The sequence below is a fragment of the Arvicola amphibius genome, chromosome 17 (genome assembly GCF_903992535.2).
Source record: "Arvicola amphibius chromosome 17, mArvAmp1.2, whole genome shotgun sequence".
NCBI lineage: Eukaryota > Metazoa > Chordata > Mammalia > Rodentia > Cricetidae > Arvicola > Arvicola amphibius.
This window is the reverse complement of record NC_052063.2, coordinates 27467547-27492656: the sequence shown is the minus strand read 5'-3', so window position 1 is coordinate 27492656 and position 25110 is coordinate 27467547. Positions and strand designations below refer to the sequence as shown.

At 35.1% G+C, this 25110-nt stretch overlaps 1 protein-coding gene across 1 annotated transcript in view; it reads left to right on the top strand.

Moving 5' to 3' along the window:
- The window catches only part of Trhde (thyrotropin releasing hormone degrading enzyme), a 377936-nt gene that overhangs the window by 285046 nt on the left and 67780 nt on the right, over positions 1–25110 (top strand). Inside the window, 2 exon segments of the mRNA XM_038315022.1 lie at positions 4700–4833; positions 4944–4999. Coding sequence (XP_038170950.1) covers positions 4700–4833; positions 4944–4999 — 190 coding nt within the window.

Below are 25110 nucleotides of genomic sequence, written 5' to 3'. Positions count from 1 at the left end.
GTTTGCCCAATGTGCCAAATGTTTAGCTAAGTTAAATGTTCCTTTTAGGAGCTTCCTTTTGTTTTTTCAGCAGTTGAACACACACACACACACACACACACACACTTACTTATATTTTTAATAAGTTGGCTTGTAGCTCTGTCAGTTTCTCAACAGTACTTCTATATTGGTATTTGTGGGGTTCGCCAGATATTATGTCATTGAATTTTTACAAGCGTCCAGTGAAAAAGATCAATATATGCTATAATTTCTGTATAATTTCACATGCTATTCTAGCTGGGTTTTCTACTTATATTATTTTTAATTATTATTTTCTACAAGTAGCATATTTGGCTAGAAATGCTTAACTATCATTTCCACTGTCATTCCCATAGTTACTATAAAATAAAATATGTTATAAAATGCCAACTCCTCTGTGCCTTGATATAGCCTGAGTCTTGTGCCATTTTGGATATAAATAAGGTTTTCAATTATTATTATGAACATTTGAATTATAACTTCCATACTTTTTGCTACAGAACTCATCAAACATCATACCTCATTAGGCCATCTGAAGAGAACTTTTTAAAATTCATTGCCTGCTATTAGTTAATTTGCAGAACATTTTGAGAATACAATTAACTAGTACTGTGAAGACATTTTAAAACCTATTACAAAATCTTTCTGGGAATTGTTTCCCAAAGATCTCATTTGTAATAAAGTCATACAAATACTCATGAATAGTAATAACTTTATGTTTTGGTTATAAGTTTAATAACAGAAAGCTTTGAAACAATTGATGCCTGTCTTTCTTAGTCAGGCAATGGAGAAGATATATAGATTATTTTCATGTTTCAATATACACACTCACTGGACTATAATCTACCTATAAGGTTTTTAATAGAATAAATAAAAATAATAACAAATTGGATTACTTGGGATCCATTCTTTGGTATCCAATTTGTAAATAAGGAACAACTTTACAGAATAAATTTAATATTGCAAGATTACATTATCATTCGATGTTTGTAAACTGTATGTCATTTGCTCATATAATAAGATCGATTCTATAGCTTAACCAGAAAAATCACTAATGAAATTATCTAAATAAATGGGTCTGAAAATGTCTTGGGAGTTAAAAGTACAGAAGATCTAATAAGTTTGGTTCTCAGAACCCACTTTGGGTGGCTCAGAACATCCCATAACTCCACATTCATGGGATCCAATGTCTTCTGATGTTTAGTGTACCTGTAATAATGTGAACACACACAAACACACACACACACACACACACACACACACCGAGTTAAAAATAAACCTTAAAAATAATATTACCAAATTTAATTATTTGAATATAAGGGTCATTTATTCATTTAGAATGCATGTTAGAGCACAAAGGATATATATCTATATGTATGCATATACGTATATATAATATATTCTTATACGTAATAATATATATATACTTTTTAATGTAAGCCCTTAGTGATAAAATTACCTCTTAGAGCTTCCTTCATTGTCCTCCCATAAATTTGGGTATGTGTGGTTTTCATTTTAGTCACACTAGTTATACACAATATAATATATAATATAATTTTATAATCTATATCAAAGGAAAAATCCACCAAGATGACATTTCAACTTCTAACATTTATGCACCAAACATAAGGGCACCCAAAGTTCTTAAAAAACAAGCCTACAATTTAAATCACACATTGACCCTCACTTAGTGATAGTGGGTGAGGTCAGAACCCTTGCCAATAGACAGGTCAACTAAACAGAGAAATGTTGAAACTAGCTGAAATCATAAACCAAATGGACCTAACATATATTTAATAGAACATTTCATTGCAAAGTCAAAAAATATACCCTTTCTAGCAGTTCATGGAACTTTTTCCAAAACTGGCCACATACTTGTACAAAAAGCAATTCTCAACAGATACAAGAAAATTGAAAAACTCCCTGCATCCTATCAACCACCAGGGTTTAAAGCTGTACAGAAACAACAGAAACAACAGGAAACTTACAAATCCTTGGAAGCTGGACAAATCTCTACTGAATGAAAAATGGGTCAAGACAGAAATTAGGAAAGAAAATTAAGACTTCTGTAATTGAATGAATATGAAACCACAACATACAAAAACTGATGAGAGTTAATGAAAAAGGTTCCAAGAGGCAATGTGTAACACTAAGTGTCTACATAAATAATAATAACTATCTCTTATAAGTAACTTAACATTAAACCTGAGAGATATAGAACAAAAAGGAAAGGAAAAATCTAGAAAAGAAAAGGAAAGAAATCACTCCCAAATGGAATAGATGGCAAGAAATAATGAAATTCAGGGCTGAAATCAGTAAAATAAAATAAATAATACAAAAAATTAATAATAAAACAAAGAGTTGGCTCTTTGAGAAAATCACTAAGCTTGGCAAATCCTTATCCCAGTTTTAAAAAGCATAGAGAGAATATCCAAATTATTCAATCACCAAAATTAGAGACATAAAGGGGGGTTATAGCCACAAACACTGTGGAAATCAAGAAAATCCTAAGAACACACTTCAAAATCCACATTTCACAATTGGAAAGTCTAAAATCATTTGAAGAATTGTCTCAATTCATGCCACTTACCAATCATAAATCAAGATCACATAAACAAACCTGTTAACTCCTAATAAAATAGAAGTATTGATTAAAATCTACAGAAAAAAAGCAGATGACCAGATGGTTTCAGTGCAGAATTCTACCAGACTTTCAAAGAAGAGTTAATGCTAATAATATTCAAATTATTCCACAAAACAGAAACAGAAAGAACATTGCCCAGTTTCATTTTATGAAGCCACAGTTCCCCTGATACCTAAACCATATAAAGACCCAATAAAGAGAATTATACACCAATTTTCCTATGAATATATATGCAAAAATTCTTAATGAAATACTTGTTTGTTAAACTAAATCCAAAAATACATCAAAAAGATCATCTGCCATGATCAAGTTGGTTTCATCACAGACATGCAGGAGAGTTCAACATACTTAAACTGGTATATGTAGTCTCCCATAAAAAGAGACTGAAAAACAAAAACATGACCATCTCATTAAATGCAGAAAAGGCCTTTGACAAAAGCCCAGCACCACTTCATGATAAAAGTCCTGAGAGACTAGGTCTGTGAGGAGCAAGGAACTACAGACAACTACAAAATGCTGAGAGCAGGGGAAATACTCTTCCCCAAGGAAGAGAAAATCACCAACTGTATTTCTATTAACAAATTAGCCCTGAATTCATACACGGGAAGTGACATTATACAGACTGACCCTATTTATAGCTGTGTGTTTCTGAATATTTATGTATGCCACATTTGCATGTATTTGTAACAGCGTTTTAATATAAAGGAGACCTTGGATTTTAAAGACAGCGAGAGTAATATGTGAAAAAGGAGGGGGAAATTACATAATTGTACTATAATATCAAAAAATAAAGGAAATAATTTTTAAAAGTTTGGTATGTTTGAAGGCAATCAGGATTACTTAGGAAAACTTATATCTTCATCACTTGAGATTGAATCTTTCCCCAATTCAGACACAATTATTTAAGAATTATCTTTATCAAATTACTTCTGTTTGTCAATATCCTCTATTAAAAAAAACTTTCTGAAAAAAGCTAAGAGCAGAAAGATTCCTGGGCTTAAGAATGAATATTTAGAGGGCATTTTGACAGCATGTCTGTTAGCCAGAAATCAGGAGGTTCTCCTTAGGTCCTGGGACCACAGCAGATTTAGAGTGCACGTACATTATAAAGTATAAATTTGACACCTATTATATTTCATTTATGACTGATCTTTGAAAACTGCTTATCCTATTATAGGCAGTGCCTATACACATTTTCTTATTCATTTTTACTTGAGAGTATGCCTATGTCCCTTCTCTTAAAGAATTACAGGCATGTTTTATTATAAGTGATTCTGATTTGAAAAAGCTTGATGGAAATTCTATGCTCTTGAGTCTTAGAAGTAAAGCACACCTGTTTGTTTTATTTTGTGTTGGTGGTTTTCCATCTGAGGTCACCATGTCTGTGTTGCACATGCAAATTTTAATTCATAGTTCGCTGTGAAAATCCCATGAAGAATGAGCCTGGAAGCTCGACAGAAAAGTTATTAGAATTGTGGATGATGTTTGCTTCATGACGTCTATGATGGCTAAGTCAGCACAAGTAAAAGTAACTCTGCCATATTTGAAGGAGCTAAATATGGAAAAGTTACAACATTTTTCTTGGCCTTTGTTAATTGAATCACTTGATGAACACACGTTTTAATTTTACCTAAGTAATTCCTTTAGGAAGGATGCATTTCTCATTGTTTCTAATTCTGTGTGGATCCTTTAGAGTCTTGAACAAATGAGGTCCCCCTTGTTCTATCATTATGGGTGGTTTGCAAAGTCTTATTTATTTGCACTCCTGGAAACATGAAAAAAAGAACCTGTTCTGCCAAGAACAAAGCGTAAATTATAAAAATAATTAATTGATGTAATAAGTGTGTAACAAAATAAAAACTTTCTATCCGATTTTAGATTAAAGGGATAATTAAAGTTGAGATTTCAATTACATTTTAACGTGGCATTGTCTTTTAAATTATTGGTAGTGCGATTTCTGGTATTGAAAGACTTATTTTGTACCCAATTTAACTCTAAAAATTTAAAAATAGACTTACTCTTGAATGCTACTTTCAGAACATCACAGAATAACATACTTGGACAAAGGAAGCTGGATCCTCGGAAACATCAATCAAACGGGCTACTTTAGAGTTAACTATGACCTAAGGAACTGGAGATTACTGATTGATCAATTAATCAGGAACCATGAGGTACATCCGTGATCTACATATCCGTGATCTGTTTTGAAGTGTGAATGCTGTCATTATAATGATCAGAATTACTACCCCCATCCTCTCTTTTTTCCTAACTGGCCTCATAGGTGCTTTCCGTCAGTAACCGTGCGGGCTTGATCGATGATTCCTTCAGCCTGGCCAGGTAGGTTTTTACTCTGGATCTCATAATAAAAATGCATATCTTTAAGATTTTCACATTAATTTAAATTATATATTATATATTTGTATTTATATATGATTTTTTTCTTATGATATTTTTGTTTGTATCGGAACTTTACTCAGTGCTCCAAACCCTAAATCAACAATAGCCATTAGGTATTTCCTATACAGAAGTTTTATCAATTGTACTGCTAGTTCAGTTAAACACTCTGCAGGTTTGTGTAATCTCTTCATTAATGAACTCGACACTGTGGCCACTGTGCCAGTCTAACTTTTGCTAGAAAACACCTTCAAGCATTAACAATGTTATTCATCACAAATGCTAGGGTATTTTTAATTTTAAAACTACATTTGAATATTATTCATTATGAAAAGTCTATGCTGCAAGAAAGAAATAAATATTTTACAACATACCTATCTTTTTCCCAAGGTTTTTATTGATTCAATTATAATGATATTAAGTGACTTTCATAATTAGATTTTTAATCTTAAGAAATGAGTTATTTCCCTGCCTAGTCATCAAATGAAAGAATGTTCATTGAGATATTTACAAAATTTGGATACAGCATGATAAAGAGACCCCATCCTCTAATGCTTTGTCATATTTATGCAGTTTTTTAATTTAATAATCTCGTTTTGTAAGATTCAGATTGGAATATGGTGATCTGTTATTATTTTAATATCATAGTTTGCTACATTTTCCCTAACTGTATGAATCTAGTTACTTCTGTTTGTGCATATGTGAACACAAGACTTGACTTAGTAATAGATATTTATTCATTCATGAGATCTGAAACTGCTTTTATAGTTTATGTGCTCAAGCAAATCTCAGTTCTCTTACATATGTTAAAAATAATCCGTTCTTTGTGGCATTCTAATCCATCAGAACTGATGAGCTTTCAAGTAGAGCATTTGATAATTATAAAATTGAAGGTCTGCAACCAACTTAACTAGATTGCTGCTGCTGTTGTTGTTGTTGTTGTTGTTGTTGTTGGTGGTGGTGGTGGTGGTGGTGTTGGTGGTGGTGTGTGTATGTGTGTGTGTGTGTGTGTGTGTGTGTGTGTATGTGCGCGCGCGTGCACGCGCGCGCGTAAACGAGCAATGTTCAAAAGCAAGATTTTACAGGACAAATACAAGGTACTGTTCTATTGACACAGAGTACAAAAACCAACCAACTCTGAACTTTGCTTTCATTATTACCTTGAAGGATCATAGGGTCATCGCTAATTCCCTTTTTTATTTGGCATGCCATGAGGGGGCAAACTCTGCTGCAGACACAACCCTGTCTGTCCTTCACTGAGAATACCTAAAAATGATCGTCTACAAAGAAGTTTTTATAAAGATCATTAAGGCTCACTGGAAAAAAAAATAAAAACGCTTATAATGGAAGCCTGGTTACCTGAGTTTGACTCTCAAAACCTACAGTGGAGGAAGAAAGCTTGATCGTCAAATTGTCTTCTGACTTCCACACATGAGCGCCATGATCTGTGTCTACCTGAATTCATCATGCACGGCCCTCTCTCTCTCTCTCTCTCTCTCTCTCTCTCTCTCTCTCTCTCTCTCTCTCTCTCTCTCTCTCTCTCACACACACACACACATACATAAGAATAATGAATAAAAATTAAAAAAACATACTAATTATTCTGAGCCATTAGTTGAGCAAAGGTAAGTAACAGCCTGTCCCTGCTGCTACACCATTTTAGTATGGAAAAACACAGAGCAGTAGAGAGGAGCTAAGGCCTGGAAAGAGAGAGATATATGAAGATAATGGTTAAGGTATATAGTTTGCTCTGCAGAAAACCTTGAAGAAAATATGAGGTCTACAAAAATTATTTTAACACAGGTTTAGAGAGTTCAGTAAATCATAAGTTCAGTAAATCATGAGAGTATGCTTATGATTACAGTAATACTTCATTGAGATAGAAGCAGAAAAGGAGGAACATGTTGAACACAAAGAGTGAAGGATTAGTAGCAAAAACAACACCAAAAACCCTAGTACTAGCAACTAATTAAATATACAATATGTGTGGAAATCTCCCTGTTTTCATAAAATACAGGCATCTCTCTTTTTAATGTCAGAGTGACTCCAGTACCCAGCCAGACACCAGAATTTGTGGATGTCCACAGTCTTTTATAAAGTGACATACTACTTACATATAACCTGTGAACATCATTAAATGTTTCCTAAATTTTTGCCTACTGCCTAATACAATACAAATACTATATAAACTGTTGTGTAGGAAATAATGACCAGAAAATATATTATGAAGACCTTAAAGCTTTGACATATATAATCTTGTTATTATTTATGGAAAAGATGAAAAAACTTAAGTATCATCGACTTCAAATTTACACTCTGGTCTACTGTCCATAAATTGTTTCATTACGAAAAGGAAAGTAAATAAGTAGAAGATAATATATTTCTGCAAATACATTCTATCTACTTGAACTTAAGTATTATTTATATTTTATGTATTCAAATCAATAGGTCATTATTTAAAAATCCTGTTTATATAAATCTCTTTCAAGCACAAGGGTAAGTCAGGTATTCCTTGGCCTCTGAAAATAACAAGGGGAAAAAAAAGACACAAGCAAGTTAAAAACAAAGCTGAGGCTTTGGGTTAGTGACCTTTTTGGATCTTAGCAAATGCATCCAAGCACTGTGCTTGCCATGGCTGTTTCATAGTAGACTTGGGGTTAAGAGGGATTAAATCACATAGTTGTGGTTGTACAGATTCTGAGTGTATGCGTATTGGGAAGGCGGGTGCTGGTTACCCGACAATACCACAGCAGAGTTCATTAAGTCAAGGCCACGTGAGGTTGTGTACTTTATGGAATTCTTATCTATAACGTCCTCCTTATCTCTTTGGATTATTATTCACTAAAACAGAAAACAAACAAGTGGAAATATTTAGTTTCTGCCCTTGAGTATAGGCCTGTCTCTCCTTCCATGGAAACGAAAATGTCTTTTTGTTACACAGTTTCTGCCTTCCTAGTAGTTCTTGCACAAATCAAAGGAGAGAGCTGTGTGTCATCTTTGTGGTTACTGTCACTTCATTTAACGTCTGGGACAGAATTACGCTATTTATGTAATCATAAATTTAGCAAGCTAGAAACTTTCATGTCACTATTTTGGTGAAATTAGCTAAAATCCATCACTAAGTTTTGGTAGGTTTTAGCTGTATAAATACAGAGCCAGTCTTGTGCTGTATAGCTGCAGTCCCAGAACTTGAACGATTGAGGCAGGAGGATTGCTATGAGTGTGAGATCTGCCTGGAATGCACAGTGAGTTCCAGACCAACCTGTGATTCAGAGTAACTATGTCCCCCAAAATAAGACGAGCAACGAACAAGGCAAAGGAGATTGACTTGTACCCTCTAGTAACAAATGGTTCAGAGCAATAGCAAGGCAGTGCTGAGTCATAATTTCACTAAATCTACCACCTACCATTGCTTTATCTTCCTCAGAGGTAAAATTTGAAAAATTTAGTATATATTATACCAGACATTTCCGCCCTCCAAACCTTTATGCTGTTAAATTTTAAAATCATGAAGAGAGATTTATTCTCTCCTCTGACTCATTTGTAAAAATAAACCTTGGAAGCTTTTCCATCACTTGTGAAAGTCTTCTTATGATGCAGCCTACGGCAAGTACCCTGGACTAGTTTTCTGCTGTGGAATCTGAGGATGGAAAAGTATAATATCTTTGAAAACAATCAAGGAAGTGTATTTTGGGGCCTTTCTTAGTCAGTTTGCCCTGTCAAGCACATGGAAGGTCCTATTCCCTCAAATTCTCCATTACACCAAAAGTATAATTATTTAAAATTTTACATTTTGCTAGCTCAAACTATTACTTATAAGTTATCAATTCACAGTCAAAAGAAGTTGTGTTTTATCTTGCATGTGTACTGCCTGTATCTTTCTTTCTATAAAACATCACTTAGTTAAACACAGTAACTACAAACTTAATTGAAAGCCAACAGAAGTCTTTTTGTTTCTATGCTTTGATTTGTTTGGGGGTATTATTCCATTCAGTAGCATCTGTTTGAAATATTTTCTCTATCATTACACTGAACTTTCATACTTCATGGTATTTCATCATACATCAAGCAAAATATTCTGGTTTTCTATCAATTTTATTTTGTTTTCTATTCATCTCCCCGGTACTCTTTCCTTAATCAATTTGTATGCATTAGATAAAAAAGGACTCACTTTTTTAAAAGATTGCTTAATTTGTTACTAATTATTTCATCCATATTTGACTAAAATAATTTCTTTTACATGTTTGAAATATTTTTATCTTCATATAAAAGGTCATGTTAGTGAATTAGTTTGGTTTTAGTGACATTGTCACAATGCTCTTTTGTTTATTGTTGACACATTTTTCGTAAGTTTAGATTTTTATTATTGTATGTGACAAAATATCGTTTCTTATTCAATTCTTACATTTTATATAAATCTTGGAGTCATTTTGGTGAATTCTACAGAGTTTTGCAAGAGATATACATTGGGTTATAAGTGTATAGATAACATTATGTTATCTTTCAATTGGCAGTGTATTATTAATTGCTATTTGTTCAGGTCCCTTGGCGAAGTACAATGCTTTGAGAAACATGGGTTTAGTACTATTGCCTTATTTTTTTTATTAAAGATACATACTGCTGCAAACAATGACACGATTTCTGTACTCAAACATCTTTGTTTCATTTCTTTCTTTTTAATGGAACTTCTTGCAACATGTTTTTTTGTTACCGCTTTTACGTCTTCTGCATGACTCATTTGTCCCTTGTTGAAGTGTTCTCTTATAGCTCAGGTGTTAGACATTTCTTCATTTAATGCAGAAAATAGTAGCATGATTTGAAAAAGCATAACTGCTCTAAGAATCCACAGGATGGGAATGGCTTTTCCTACTTTCATAGATGGTTGTTGAGATACAACATTCTGCCCTTTCCTAAGGCAATGGGCATAGAATTGGCTTAGAAAGCTCTGCTGAAAATATTTCGGCTGATAGGCCTTTGGTCATGGGCCTTTTCACTCAGATTTGGAGATGAGAGGATTCCAGGGGGTTTGAAAAGACTGATCAAGGATCCTGATTCCCCTGATGCTATCTACTGCTTTGTGGATTTTGATTGCATGAGGGTATTTAAACTTCAAATTCTTTCTTCCAGTCCTATCTATTTGTAAAGAGTTGTTTGTTTTTGCCATAAACACCTTTTTAAATTATGTTAAGAGCTAGTTCTAAAACAGGCTTGATAGCTACAGCGCAACCTCATCTCGGAAAAATAAAAACAAAAAAAAAATAGGTTAACATGTGGTGGTTAAGGTATTAATTTTAAATTTATTTATCTATCTGTCATATATTTATTTATTCATTTATTTTGGTTTTTGGAGTTAGGGTTTCTCTGTGTAAAAGCCCTCGCTGTCCTGGAACTTCTTTTGTAGACAAGGTTAACCACCTGCCTCTACCTCCCACGGGCTGAAACCAAGGGCATGTGCTACCATGCCCAGCTGGGGTTATTAATAATAACAGAACATGGATTGCTACATGCAGGTTCTTGTACTCACTGGACACAGAGAGAAGTGTGATTCTCAAGCTGTTTCATTAGACTCTCTTGAGGGAAGGATTCATGTATGTTTATGCTTTTACTTAATTTTCGATTAAGCCACTGGACTGTATGTGCAGGAGAATTAAAATTAAATATTTATAAATCCTAAAAATGATAAAATTGTTTATCACAAAATGAGATTTATTGTTGGCTGTGTGCTTCCTGTCCTCTTCCCTGAATAAAAGTCGTTATAATGGTTTCCCCAGTATCCTCCCAACCTTTTTTTCCAGTGGAGGCGTTTCTGTCCTATGTGTCTGTAACTCGGAGTGAGTCTTTTCATGAGATTCATGTCCATTCCCAAAAGAGCACACCTCTCACATCCCTAGGTTGTGGGCTCTAATTATCTATTTGTCATCTGCTGCAAATGAACATCTTGAGACACACAAGAGAGTCACCTTGAAGCCTGCTTTGTTTCAGACCTTTCTGCATGCAATTATTTAAAAATCCATATCCAGAGGGTCTCCAAATTGGGCTTAGTTTTTACAATGCATCGCCACAGATACATGTTAAAAATAGTCTGAGAGCATTTTCGGGACATTTTACTGTAATGAGCTGGAAGTCTTAAGTTTTCTTTCTTTAATACCTGGTAAAAACTCAGACTTTATTTCTGGATTTCTCTAGGTATGGCTGTTCTATTCCTCCAGGCAAATGTTGGTTTGCTCAAGGTTAGACAATGGGTTAACGTATTCCTTTGAGCTGTCTTTAGAAACCTTGTTGAGGGCGGAGTCACAGATGTTGTCCTTGGGAAAGGGATTTAAGTTAGGCATTGTACCCTCTACTTCTGAGACATAGCCATCTCCTGAGGTATTAAGGTTGGCCCTGTGGCTCTTGAGAATGGCAACTTCCTTAGAGATTTTTAAATCATGCTGTATTAAATCAGAAGCAAATTTGTAACCTTCCCATGCCAAAATTTGTATTTCAGCTCTGTAAGGGGGAAGGTTTTAATATTAATGTCTAATGCCTGCAAGTGCTGAGTGGAAAGCAGAAAAGAGAAATTTTGACATCACTTCGTAGGTTTGATCTATTTTCATTGCAAACATCTTGTTCTCTTAAGTTATGAATTTGGGTGGATGTCTGTAGGTTACATGATTTTTTTTTCATTTAAGCAGTCTTTTGTGATAATCAGTAGTTTAGGTTATTAAACTGTAGTACAATTATATTTGAATAAGTCTGTGTATTTGTGTTCTTCAGTAGCTCATGAATTAAAAGCTGTCTTGTAATCTTATATCACATGCTTTCTGTTATATTTTCCCAATGCAGTTGTACTCCCTGGACATACATGACAAAACCTCCCTGTTCCTCTGGCTCCTGTTTTCTTTTTGTGCCCTCTTCTTTTATGATCCATGAGCCTTAGGTGCAGGAATTGTGTGGTACATATATCACTAGGGAGTAGACTTCACAACTCTGCATTTTGGTTGGTTGTGGTTTTAAGTAATGGCCTCTACCTGTTGCAAAAGGAAGTTTCTTCATGGGAGGTGATGACTACACTTATCTGTGGGTGTAGAGGCAAATATTTGGAATATAGTTAGAAATTGTGCTGGTTTAGTAAAGTGGTGGTTGTAGATCTATGGAAGATCTATGACTTCATTAGCCCTGGGTACGTCCAATACCAGGAATTATCTTTTTCTTTGTTGAGTTCAATTAAACAGCTATTTGTTATTGCCCAGGTATCTGTGCTGCTATTGCATGGTGATGATTATTGTGCCATGCTGCTAATTATTTTCGTTCATAGCTATCATCAGAGGTAAGGCTGCTGATAGCTTCCCTCCTTTGGAAGACTGAATGAAAGTTTTATAGTTCTCTGCCATCTAGTCTGCAGGGAGGAGATTTACAGTTCAGTTCCAGCTCAGGGGCCTTTGGGCCCTGGGTCAAAAGTACATGCTGTCTTCAGGAATAGGGACTTACCTAGAACTTTGGGGGACAACCAAGGGCAATGGCAACAACTTAGAAAGTTTTGGAAGTTTGGACAATGCAACTCAAAAGAGGGACTTCCATGTCTGATGCTGTAGATTTTGGTAGATGTTCTATATTGTCAGCCCAGAGGGAAAAAATTTGTTTATACTATGTATGTTTATTTCTTTATACAATGAGCTACAAGCATTGTAGGAATTTTATGCAGATAATCTCCCCGTCTTGTTTTGCAGCTTGGGTTGTCTGAGAATCTTCTTTGAAGCATTGCTTCACTTCTCTGGAAAGCACTCTCAACTTTTGTTACATTGCTCTAAGAGGGAGGGGCCTAGTGAATCTGGTCAGTTTCAGGGGCTTCCTGAGCATAAGGAGTTTTACTGCTAGATGGAATGCTTCAGTCTCAGGGGAAACTGTTATACAACATCTCCTTAGGAAACACGTGCCTCTGCATGGTGCCCGCATTCTAACTAGCTACAGTCATCTGCACAAATATGGACATAGCTAGTAAGGATCCTGGGCTTTAGGGTCTTGATTATTGCTTGTGACTCTTTACTTGGTTAAGATTACAGTGCTTAAAGGTTACTTTCTATTCTTTTCATATAAGAAACAAACACAGTTCCCAATTTTTTTTGGGAGTTCACCTTCTTATTATCTTCTCAAGGATCCCAAATTTATAGGCTCGATGTCCTTTAATTATGGCTAGAAACCGAATATGAGTGAGTACATCCCATGTGCCTTCTCAGCTTGGTCGATCACCTTCCTGGACCTGGGGGGAGTTGGGAGGACCTTGGTCTTAGCATAGAGTGGGGAACCCTGATGGCTCCTTGGCCTTGAGAGGGAGGGAGGGGAGGTATGGGTGGAGGGGAGGGGAGGGAAGGGGGAGAAGGAGGGGAGGGAAGGGGGAGGAGGAGGGAAGGGAGGGGGGAGGAGGAGGGAAGGAGATGGAAATTTTTAAATATAAAAAAAATAAACCATGAGGAAAAAAAAAAAAGAAACAAACACAGATTTCTCAGTCTATGCATTCTAGAAATTCACGGCTGCCTGTCTTTTTTTATTTTGTCATATATTTTGAATACTCAGCCTTGTCTTTTAATTTGATTTCTTTTCCTAATTAGTAAGAACCTTGGCTATCAAGATAGATGAAATTGGAATTCTCACTCTATGTATTACTGACAGTTTGATTAGGAGTTTTTATGAGGATTAAAGTAGATCACATATGTACTGGCCTGGCATAACTAATTAGCAGACCTCAGAAAGGCTATTTCTGTTCTGTGCCCTCCTACCTTCAGGGTGCAGACAGCATTCCTGAATAAGAATGTACCTCATCTTTCTTTGCTGCATTTTTCTTGTCTTTTGCATATCTGTTGATTTCATTCTTTAAGAACATTTTCCCTGGATTGTCCCAAACGCCATAGATATATCCTGCCACTGACTCTGAAAGGAAATAGAACTGGTGAAGGATAGTTGTTTCTCCTTTGGCCGAAGATCATGGAACCTGTGTACATTCAGAAAAAAAGTGAGAAGTTAAATAGGAATCCATTCAAAACATGACTCTGTTTTCCCAGAGTAGAAAGTGAGAATATTTTGGTGGACCTCATCTATTCAAAAGCTAAGCTGACTCTTCATTTTTGGTGGGGATAGTGACAGGGTTTCTCTGTTACAGTCCCAGCTGTCCTGGAACTTGCTTTGTAGACCTTTGTAGTCTTGAGGTCACAAAGAACTGCCTACCTCGGCCTGCCAAATGCTGGGATTAAAGGTGTGCGCAACCACCACCCAGTTTAAACTGATTTTTTTGATGTTTGACCTACCAATGTAAGTTTTTATTTCCTTACTGTTTTTTTAATTAAAAAATGAATCTCTATACAATATAATTTTGATCATGTATTTTTCCTCCCTAAAAATCTATCTCTCTGCCAATAGAATTTTAATCTCTCTCTCTGTCTCTCTGTCTCTGTCTCTCTCTCTCTCTCTCTCTCTCTCTCTCTCTCTCTCTCTCTCTCTCTCTCCCCCAACAATAAAGCTAACAACTATATACTGGTTTAGCAAAGTAGCAGTAGTAAGGTTTCCTTTAAAAACTATGCTGACATGAGCCATGGGTGGTTTACAGTACCAGACATATACTCCTTCCCATTGTGTGGGACTTAAATTCAACCTGCACAATATTAATAACCACAGATATAAGTGCCACCACACTACAGATGCTTGCTCAGCCTTTCTCATTGCTTTTCTATTCATAATAAGTAGGAAATAGAAACAACCTAAACATCCTTCATTTGATGAATGGATAATGGAAATATATTACGTATACATTATGGGATACCATTCATTTGTAAAAAAATGAAATCATGGAATTTGCATGTAAGTGCTAGAAATAGAAAATATTATATGATAGAGTAGATAAACCAGACTCAGAGACAACAATGTAACATGTCCTCTCTTATTTATGGATCCTACCTCTGAATCTTTACATATGGGTATATAACATGGAATAACATCAGAATCTAAGGAACTTAAAAAGGGTCACAGGCTGGCAGAGCTCAAGAGAATGGGCCATAAGGTACATAAATATTTACAAAGGTTATATTTTCTCAGTCATTTCTTCCCCTTATTAACACATAATTATCTTCCTTACTTTGAACGATTTCATTTGGCTTACTTAATCAGATAGCAAAATACCCACATCAAGTGGTTAGAGCTTTCATTTGTCTGGCGTATTGACCTCTCCTTTTATAGCTAATCCCTCTGTGGATGAGTCTTTGCCAGTGAAGTTTGTTTTCTAGAGACAACAGATCTGGGTTTTTACCCAAACAGTTTATATCTTTTAAATCATTACTCTAGCCTACATCTGCAGTTAAGTTTTTTTTTATTTAAATTTAAAATATCATTTTACATACCAAATACAGTTCCCCTAATCTCCCTCCTCCAACTCCAACTACCCCCCAAACCCAACCTTACCCCCAACCAACCCCCTCATCCCTCCTCAGAAAGGGTGAGGTCTCCCAAGGGGAGTCAACAAAACCTGGCATTGTAAATTGAGATATTTGATACCTGATTTTTCTGCTTGATTGGAATATTGCTGGATCCCTGCCTATCTCCCATTTGTTTATTTGTGTTTTCAATGAAATGTCTTCACTCATGTGGTCTCATGATTAAGACTCTCTTTCTTCTTACCCTTCTGTCCACAGTATTTCTCTATGTTTTTTTCTGTAGTGCCAGCTTGATGGTCATGAATTCCCTTAGTTCATGCATATCTTGAAATGAGTTATTTTCTTCATCAATTTTACAAATGGTTAATATGAGATTAAAATAAAGGTAACCAGACACTGCTCTGAATTGTGTTGTATACTATACCTAGATGTGTATAGAGATCTTTTGTCTAATTATCTTTTTAAAGGAAGCATGCCAAACTGCAAAAAATAACATCAAAAACTATTTATAGTATTTCTCTGTAACTCAGCAGATCAAATTACCATCAGCTGGATTTTTAGCATAATGAAGATATGCTTCCATAATAGAGATAATTAAAAATAAATGTTTTTACATTGTTTTTTATGAAAAGATGATAATGGGAGAAGACAAAAAGGAAGAACAACAGTTTCAAGGTTTTGTGAAGTGAAAAACATAGGCACACACCTTTGCATATGGGCCAATTTTCAAATTCTTGGAGGATGTTTTGCAATCCATGATGATCTTCTTTAATTGCGTGTGATTTGCGCTCTTCTGTATGAAATGTTTTGGATGTCCTTACGTGAAGTAAAGTACTAGTGAAGAAGCCCTTGTGGATTTGGATGTGAGAAAACATTAGATTAGTCAAACCTAAATCAGGTACGCCAAAGATATTTAGTATACTTTAAGACTATAAGATCAGCCAATGCAGAATTTAAGAACTCGTGCTGAGCTGTTGGGAATCAGAACACTTAGGGAGTCACAGATTGCAGTCCCTGCAAATCTTATAATGCTTGATCCCCATCAATTCATGTCTCTCAGGATGAGAGCTAGAAGCTTCAGACCGTGCAGCTCGTTGCTTCATTAGGGTCAGAATTAGACAGAAGTTCAGTCTCAACTCCTCAAGTCAACAGGTAGTAGTGTTAACAAGAAAGGGGAAAAAGGAGAATGTACAGTAAGAAAGAAAATTCTAGTCTAGAAATGGACATTTGACAAAGGCCCAAAGAGAGCTATGGTTGACTGTCTGAGAGTTCATCAGCAGATCCTAACAAGTGCACTTCAAATTAGGGCAAAGTTCATTGGGATGGGACAAAAATCACAAAGTAGAATTCAAGATAAAAATTGCTTGGTTTTATATTCTCGGTGCTGAAGCATATGGGGCATCAGTTGTGCAAGCTAATGTAAAGCCATGAATGCTATCTTCAGCATACCACCAAAACTATCCTTTACTGTCTCTCAACAGACAATGCCACTAAAATTAGTATAAGTTATAATTATAATGCAGAATAACTATGTTATTAGTTACTTGGTTTGCTGCACTTTTAACGTTCTGCCTTTTTAGAGTTCTTTTTTACTTTTCCTATTTCCATTCTTTTATAAATTGTACTCTGTTGAATATTGGTATTGATGGATTATCATGGATGTGTGGGAAATTGTGAAATCTGTATAAATATTATATTTCATTGCATATGAAAATGATATATTGGGCATTTCAATGAATCTTATGAACACTAATAAGTTTGTTGGCAGGTAGATGGTATCGCTAGATGATGGACAGATGATGCATACATGTGTCTGAAGGGAAGTGGGTGGAGGGCATAGAACTATCATATTCATTTAATGTTAAGATTAAATCACTGTATTTGGCCTCATAAAGATTATTTTGTCATTTTTAAAATACGGAGGATCATAACTTGATATTTCATTGAAATAAATTCGATTTTCTTCCTACAAGGAAGATACCGAGAGGCAAGAATTATACCCTTGAATTATATAAATCACATGTAACAATATACAATTCAAGTGCTATAAGCATTCTCAACTATTCACTTATTTCAACAGTATGTCAAGTTTGAATTGAGAAAGAGGGAAGTGCATATTTCTTCTTTGTTGGCTTGAATTTTTATCACTGTAACAAAATACAGATGCTAGTGAGACAATCTCTCAATATTTATTCACTTGGCTTGTAAATGCGATCATCATGTGGCAACCATTTTTCACCGTCGATAAGCTAATCGGTTTTTAAAGTATGTGCAAGATAGTAAAACAAATGGCCCTCTCCTTATGCTCTACAGGTAAGTGATTTGAGAGCATCTTTAACAAATGGGCCCTGGTTAAGCGGTAAGCAGTAAGATGTATGAGGAGTGCACCTTGGTGTCTTAATGGGCTGGGGGCTTATTTAAACTTTGGTACTCATTGGTAAGAATAATTCAGAAATGGCCAATTCTGTAATACAAAATTAGCAGACATCACCTTTTTGACATATGACAGCTTTGGACACCTATTGAATGCATATAAAGTTATAAAGGACAGAAATCATCATCTCAAATGACCTAGTCACAATGACATTTAATCAGAAAGACATTGACTTTATACACATGCTGGTGTGGTCACTAGGATAAGTAGCAGTAAGTTACAGCAGCCAGTATCTCACAGTTTAGTTGGGAGAGTGGTTAAGTAAATTTATCAAGCAAATAAGTACAGGTCAAATGGTGCCATTTGTCGAGAAAAATCGTAAAGCCAGAAAAATAAAGATTACATACAGAACAGTAGCTTATTGTAAGTATGACAGTTAAAGGATCTTTCATTTTCTGGCGGATGTTTTGTAATCAGTCAGATAAGACCACTAAGAGGCTATCTAAATGGAACATTCCAAAAAGAGGATCAATGAGTGCAAATGCCCTAAGGCATGACTTAGCAAAAAACAGAATAGGTTCATGTAGTTCTAATGGAATGACAAAAGGAGTGTACACAGATGATTTTGGCAAATAAAAGGGTACCGATCAGGGAAAGTTGTTCACATTATAGTGACAGGTTGTGCTTCTATGTGGCATGAAAAACTATTCAACAGAAATATGATAGGAACATATTCCTTTTTCCCAAAGACTGATGTGTCACTGGGTTTGGAACACTGAGGGAGCACCCATATAAACAGGGAGACTGTGAGGGCAGCTAGGGTAGGTATGCTGTGATTGTGATATGGATGTTGTTCTGGGGAGGAACAATGATGTTGCACAACATCTCAGTGGCCTCGTGAGTGGCAGGGATTTACAAACCTGTTAACAACCCCATGCAGAAGTCTGCCTGCCAAAAGGTATTTATTATGTAGTGGTAGCAAGATTTTGGACACTGAAATCCTTGTCAGAGCAACTATATGTCCTGTCATCCCCTTGTTATTGTATCTTCTTGGCCCATGTGATAGGTATTTGGATCATTATTTTTTTTACGCTTTTGTTTTTAGAATTTCGTTATTTTAGTAAGATTTTTAAAAATTTAATTGAGAAGTTAACACATATGCCAAGTGGATTCTGTTACTGCAACTTCCCGTTCCCTTGTACTGTCTTCCAATGCTGTCAACCTCAGTTACTTTTCTACAAGTTCATACTGTTTTTGCAAATTTCTGAGTTTAACTAGGATTGTCTGTTATGATAATAGTTATGGACCTGTCCCTTGGATCTCAGTGGTCCTCTAAGTGGGTACACAGTAGAATACAATGATGACCTCTTCCTCAGAATGCACTCATAGTTCATTAGGGAAATATTGGGCTCCAGGAGTCCTTCCTCAGTCTATGACTTAATAATCACACGCTTGGTCTTGTAGCAGTGATGTCATGCTTACAGTGACGTAAGTCACGCCCGGAAAATAATGTTTCACAGCCCTTTGTCCTATCTTCTGGATCTTACATTCCTTCTGTTCCATCTTCTAGTACATTTCTCGAGTCTTAGCCAGGGTGGTATAAGTGTGTATGTCCTGAGCGGCACTCAACCATCACTTATTCTCAACAGCCATGACTCTCTGTAATCACTGCCATTCCCTGAAAATAGAAGTTTCTCTAATTTAGGGTGAGTGTAGCATTTATTTAGGGATATAAGCATAAATATTAGAAGGCAATTTGGGGTCATTTCTGCTTATCTAGCCAACAATTGTAAATTACAACTTAGAGTTTAAGACTTTTTTATGGCTGTTTTTTTTTTTTTTGTTTGTTTGTTTTTTTTTTTTTTTTTTTTTTTTTGTGTTCCTTCCCTTGGGAGAAGTCTCAAATCCAATTGGAAAGTAGCTTGGGACTCCCCTAACTGTCCTGCTGCTCTTGCACCAGTGGCCACATCTTGCCTGACAAGCAGATATTGCAGTAAATAACATTCACAGATACTTCTATGTCTCCAGAATAGCCTGTCTTTTATGATAGCTAGTCATCAGGGACAGAGCATCCAACTTAGTTCCAGCTTGCTTTTCTTGTCTAGTGCAACCTAGATGTTGCTCCTACAATAGGTTCTTATCATAAAGGTTTGGTGGGCAAAGAAGAAGCATTGCAAGAGCCTGTATTGTTTGAAGAGTCTCTGTATGGCTTGCCTGAAAAACATTAGGGAGAGATAATGCTGTTTTGGAAACCCAAGAATCATTAAATTAAAATGCCAACATTTTTGTACTCTTGACAGAATGATTATAATTTAATTATATCACTTCCCCTCATTTTTTTCTTTACTCAACTTCATCTCATGTTCTCCTCTTGTTCTCTCTCATATTCATAGCTGTTTTTCTTTATTTGTTGTTACTTTTGCAAGCAACCTTTAGAGTCTGGAATGATGGAGAAGGGTGCTTGTTGCTCTTGCAGAGGACATGGATTTGATTCCCAGCACACAATCATCCATAACTCCAGTTCCAGGGATCTGATGTCCTCTTTTAATCTTAAGGTACTAGGCCTGCATATAGTGCACAGATATATATGCAGGCAAAACACTCATAAAAAAAAATCTAGCTGGGCGGCGGTGGCGCACGCCTTTAATCCCAGCACTTGGGAGGCAGAGGCAGGCGGATCTCTGTGAGTTCGAGACCAGCCTGGTCTACAAGAGCTAGTTCCAGGACAGGCTCCAAAAGCTACAGAGAAACCCTGTCTCGAAAAACAAAAAAAAAAAAAATAAATCTAAATTTAACTTTAAAACTTTAATTTTTCATTATATATAATAAAATCAATATATATAAATAATTCTATACATATGTAGTAATGTATATATACATAAGAATTGTATATAAGCTACATATTGCATATATTATATATGCAATAGATATATAGATATGCATAATTGTCTCCAGAGTTTAAATATAAAATACGTCCTATACCCTAACATATTTTTGTTTATTCCCACTCTCCAATATTTTTTCTTCATTCTAACCTTAGACAATAATTAATTTAATTGCTATTATTGATTTTTTTCTTGATAGATTCATAGTGCTTATAATAAATAAACATATGTTTGACTTCTATTCACTATCATATTTGTGAAATTTATCCAAATTGCTGCATTATGGACAGTTTGTTTTTTTAAAGGATTACTTTTATTATCTCATGAATATATCATGGTTTTAAGTGTTCACTATCTGGTGCACACCAGTTTGCTTCAGTTCTATAGTATTGCAAATAATGGTGCTATGAAAATTTGTACATACATTTTGATGTGAATGCATATTTTTTTTCTGTAACCACCTAGGGGATTATATATTACTGGATTTTATAGTAAATATGTGATCATGCTTCTTTATAAATGATTGAACCTTTGGCATTCCAATGTTCAAGCTCAGCAATTCTGGTTGTTTTCTGTCCTTGCCAACACTTCTAATTGTCAATCTTTTCAATAGTCATTATTTTATTTTATTTTTTTTATTGTGTTGATTTTGAATTTTCTTTTTTTTTTCCTCATGGTTTTTTTTTTTTTTTATATTTAAAAACTTCCATCTCCTTCCCTCCTCCTCCCCCTTCCCTCCCCTCCTTCTCCCCTTTCCCTCCCCTTCCCTCCACCCATACCTCCCCTCCCTCCCTCTCAAGGCCAAGGAGCCATCAGGGTTCCCCACTCTATGCTAAGTCCAAGGTCCTCCCAACTCCCCCCAGGTCCAGGAAGGTGATCGACCAAGCTGAGAAGGCTCCCACAGAGCCCATCCATGCAGAAGAATCAGAGCCCAGCGCCAATGTCCTTTGCTTCTCAGTCAGCCCCCACTGTTGGCCACATTCAGAGAGATGTGTTTGGTCGCATGATCCATCAGTCCCATTCCAACTGGAGTTGGTGATCTCCCTTTAGTTCTGTCCCACCGTCTCCATGAGTGAACGCACCCCTCACGTTCCTGACTTTCTCCCTCATGTTCTCACTCCTTTGAGTATTAAATATATCTCATGACTGATTAAATTAGCACTCTCTGATGATAAGGATGTTGAGACTCTCATAATTTGTTATCCATCTTCTTTTGCAGAGAAAATTTATCTGCTTTAATCTTTGGCAATATTATGATACTTTTCAAGCCTAAGATTCCTTTAAATTCATGGAAACATGACCCGTTGTGAGATACATTGTTTGAAAATTTTTTTCCTAGTTTGAAAATGTGTCCTTTTTGTTTTCTTCTTTCTCAATCTCTAATGTATTTAATGTTGATTTTGCCACATTCATGTTTTTGGTTTATGGTTTGTGTTTGTTATGTCCTACTCAAACCCAGGATTGATAGGTTTCTCATCTGCTTTTCTTCCAGGAGCTTGATTTTATTGCTGCTCCTGTATAAGACTATGATGCTTATTTAGTTAATTTTGCCTTGGTTATAGGGTAAAAGTTAGGGCTATTCTTTTCCATGTAAATTTTCTCCATGTAATTTTCAGGAATAAAACTTTCTTTTTCCATTGACTTTCCATAGCAACTTTGTGAAAATCAATGGATCATATAAATTGTGAATCTATTTTTGACTCTATAAACTGCTGTCTTGTATGCATCTATCATTGTGCCAATATCACAGTATCTTAAAGTCTTTTAGGATTTTGGTTGAGATTGCTTTGCAACTGTAAATCAATTTGAAAAAAAAAATATTGTCATTTTAATAACTTCCATGATTGTGGAAAACGTCTCATTACTTGCTTAGTGTTTTGACTTACATTTCAAATTACTGTGCTTATACTTTTATCATAATGTCTTGCCAACCTCACCTAATTTTGTATCATTAAAAAATGAAATAACTCCTTATGAATGTGGTGCCATTTAAATTACTTGTGTAGCACTGAGAATTGAAACCAGAGTTTGCACATGCTAGTATACGGACAGATATGCTATCATTGAGATGCATCTCAACGCTTCCTTTCCCTTTGCTTCACTTTGTTTTTGAAACACTTTACAGTTTAGCGTAGACTGGTCTTGAAATCATGATCTTCTGCTTGTCTCAAGAGTTCTGGGATTACAAATGTATATAAACTGGCTTGGTATTCATTTCAAAATAAATATCTAATTTGTGTAATTTGTGACTAAAATATGAGATTGAAAACAAGGTCTATCAACTTTTATAAAGTTGATTTGGGGAAAACACCCATGACCATTAATATCTATATTGGTTCTGAAGACATTTATGCAGCAGAGTAGGAAGTGGTTACAATAGGATCCTTTTCTCTGTAGACCTGAAATAGTTGATGTCTTGTTAGTGTAATATAGGTTCCCACCTATTATATAGAAATTCATGATCTTTAGCCACTTTTCCCAGTTCACTAACTTCATATTTTATAATCTTTAGGGTGTTCTTTTTACTTCTTAATATTGTCTGAAGTAACCATAATTTTATTTATTGCTTTCTAACAACAGACATTTTATTTCATTTTCTTTTCTAGTCAACTGAATAGAATCTTAAGGTAAAAATTCAGGAAGTAGGAATTACTGACATTTAGCCATAATTGAGATCCTGAATAGAAAATACTGAGCTTCCAACAATTGATAAAGACATTGAATTTATTTGAACACTCTACCATATTAGGGAACTTACTTCTTGTTTTCAATTTGGTGAAATGTTATAACCACAAAGAGATGCCAAGGGTAATTACATTATTTTTATGTATCTATTAAAAATAATTAAGCTTGGAAATTGTATTTACTGATCTCTGTGCATTAAGTCAACATTGCATTTCCATTATAATGACATACTAAATTTAGAAGGGTGTGGTATATGCTTACAATTCCAGCGTTTGAAAGTTAGAGGCAGTAGAACAGAAAGCTATGAAGTAAAACTTTTAAAAAATGCAAAATAAAATAAGAATAAAGTAATAAATGCAGTTGAATTTGATTTGCTAAGAGACTTTAAATTTTTTCAGTAGATTATTAAAGAATACTGCTTTTATTTTGCATTTCTTTATATATTTTGTTGATGTTAAAATAAAACTTCTTAAGATTAAATGACAAGTGTTTTCCATTAAGTTTACAAATTAATTTGTGTAACTGGTGTCATAGCTTCCCTATGCATTTGATAGATTTACCAGTAAACTTCTTTGAAATTAAAATGTACTAGATGGTAAACATTTTGGGAAGTAATTGCGTTTTGGTCATATATAATGAAGCCATTTAATTTAGTGTTTCTTTTTAGCTCTTTTTTTGGTAAGTTATTCAATCTGTTGCTTAATTTTATCCCAAATATTTTTATACATTGTATTTTGATGAAAATTTTGATTCCCTCTCTCCTCCTATATTCTCTCCAACCTTCCCATTTAATCCCACAACTTTTTTCTCTGTTTTTAGAAAACAAAGGAATAATAATAATAATGATTATAGTAATAATACTTAGAAAAATGATGAGAAAACCACATAAGCATACACAGCACTGAAAAAAATCAGAAACCAAAATAAACATGCAAAAATTATTAAGGTAAAAAATTCCCATACAAAGCAAAATGAGGCCAAAAAAGTCCCAAAAAGTTACTACTGAGTTTGTTTTGTATTGGTCATATACAGATGAACATGGAACCTGACTTGAGGTGTATTTGTATAACACCAAAGGCATTGCTAAATGGTTGTGTGTGACAATCCATTATTATCCTTTACATAAGGTCTTTGGGTAGTGATTTGAAGTCTATGTTGTAGCAATACTCATAATTATCTTCTATCTATCTATCATCTATCTATCTATCTAGCTAGCTAGCTATCATCTATCTATATTCTATTTATTTTATACCTTCCTGGGAAGTCACACTTCTAAATTGCATTATGGATAGATAATGTACTCTATATCTTTCCAAACCCAAATCTTCACTTTGTTTTTTGCCTCAAACCCAGCCAGAAACGGTTCATTTGAGAATGTGTGTTCTATTTTTGTTAGATGCATTATGTTGAAGAAGTTTAAATGTGGCACAATTAATAAAAACCCAGAGACAGAAATTGGGGTTTAAGCTGAAAACCAGAAAAGCAAGGCAGTCAAACCAGTAGAGAAATCTTTACCTACCAAGTGTGGGCAACCACAGACTAATTAGACTAAGAGGACTAAGTCTTGCCCTACTCCCATTTTATATTTGGTCTAGTGCTAGGATTAAAGGCATGACTTTCTAGTACTGGGATTAAAGGTGTGAGCCACCACCACCTGGATTTGTTTCAGCTTTGATCTTCTGTAGCCCAGGTTTGCCTTGAATTCATAGA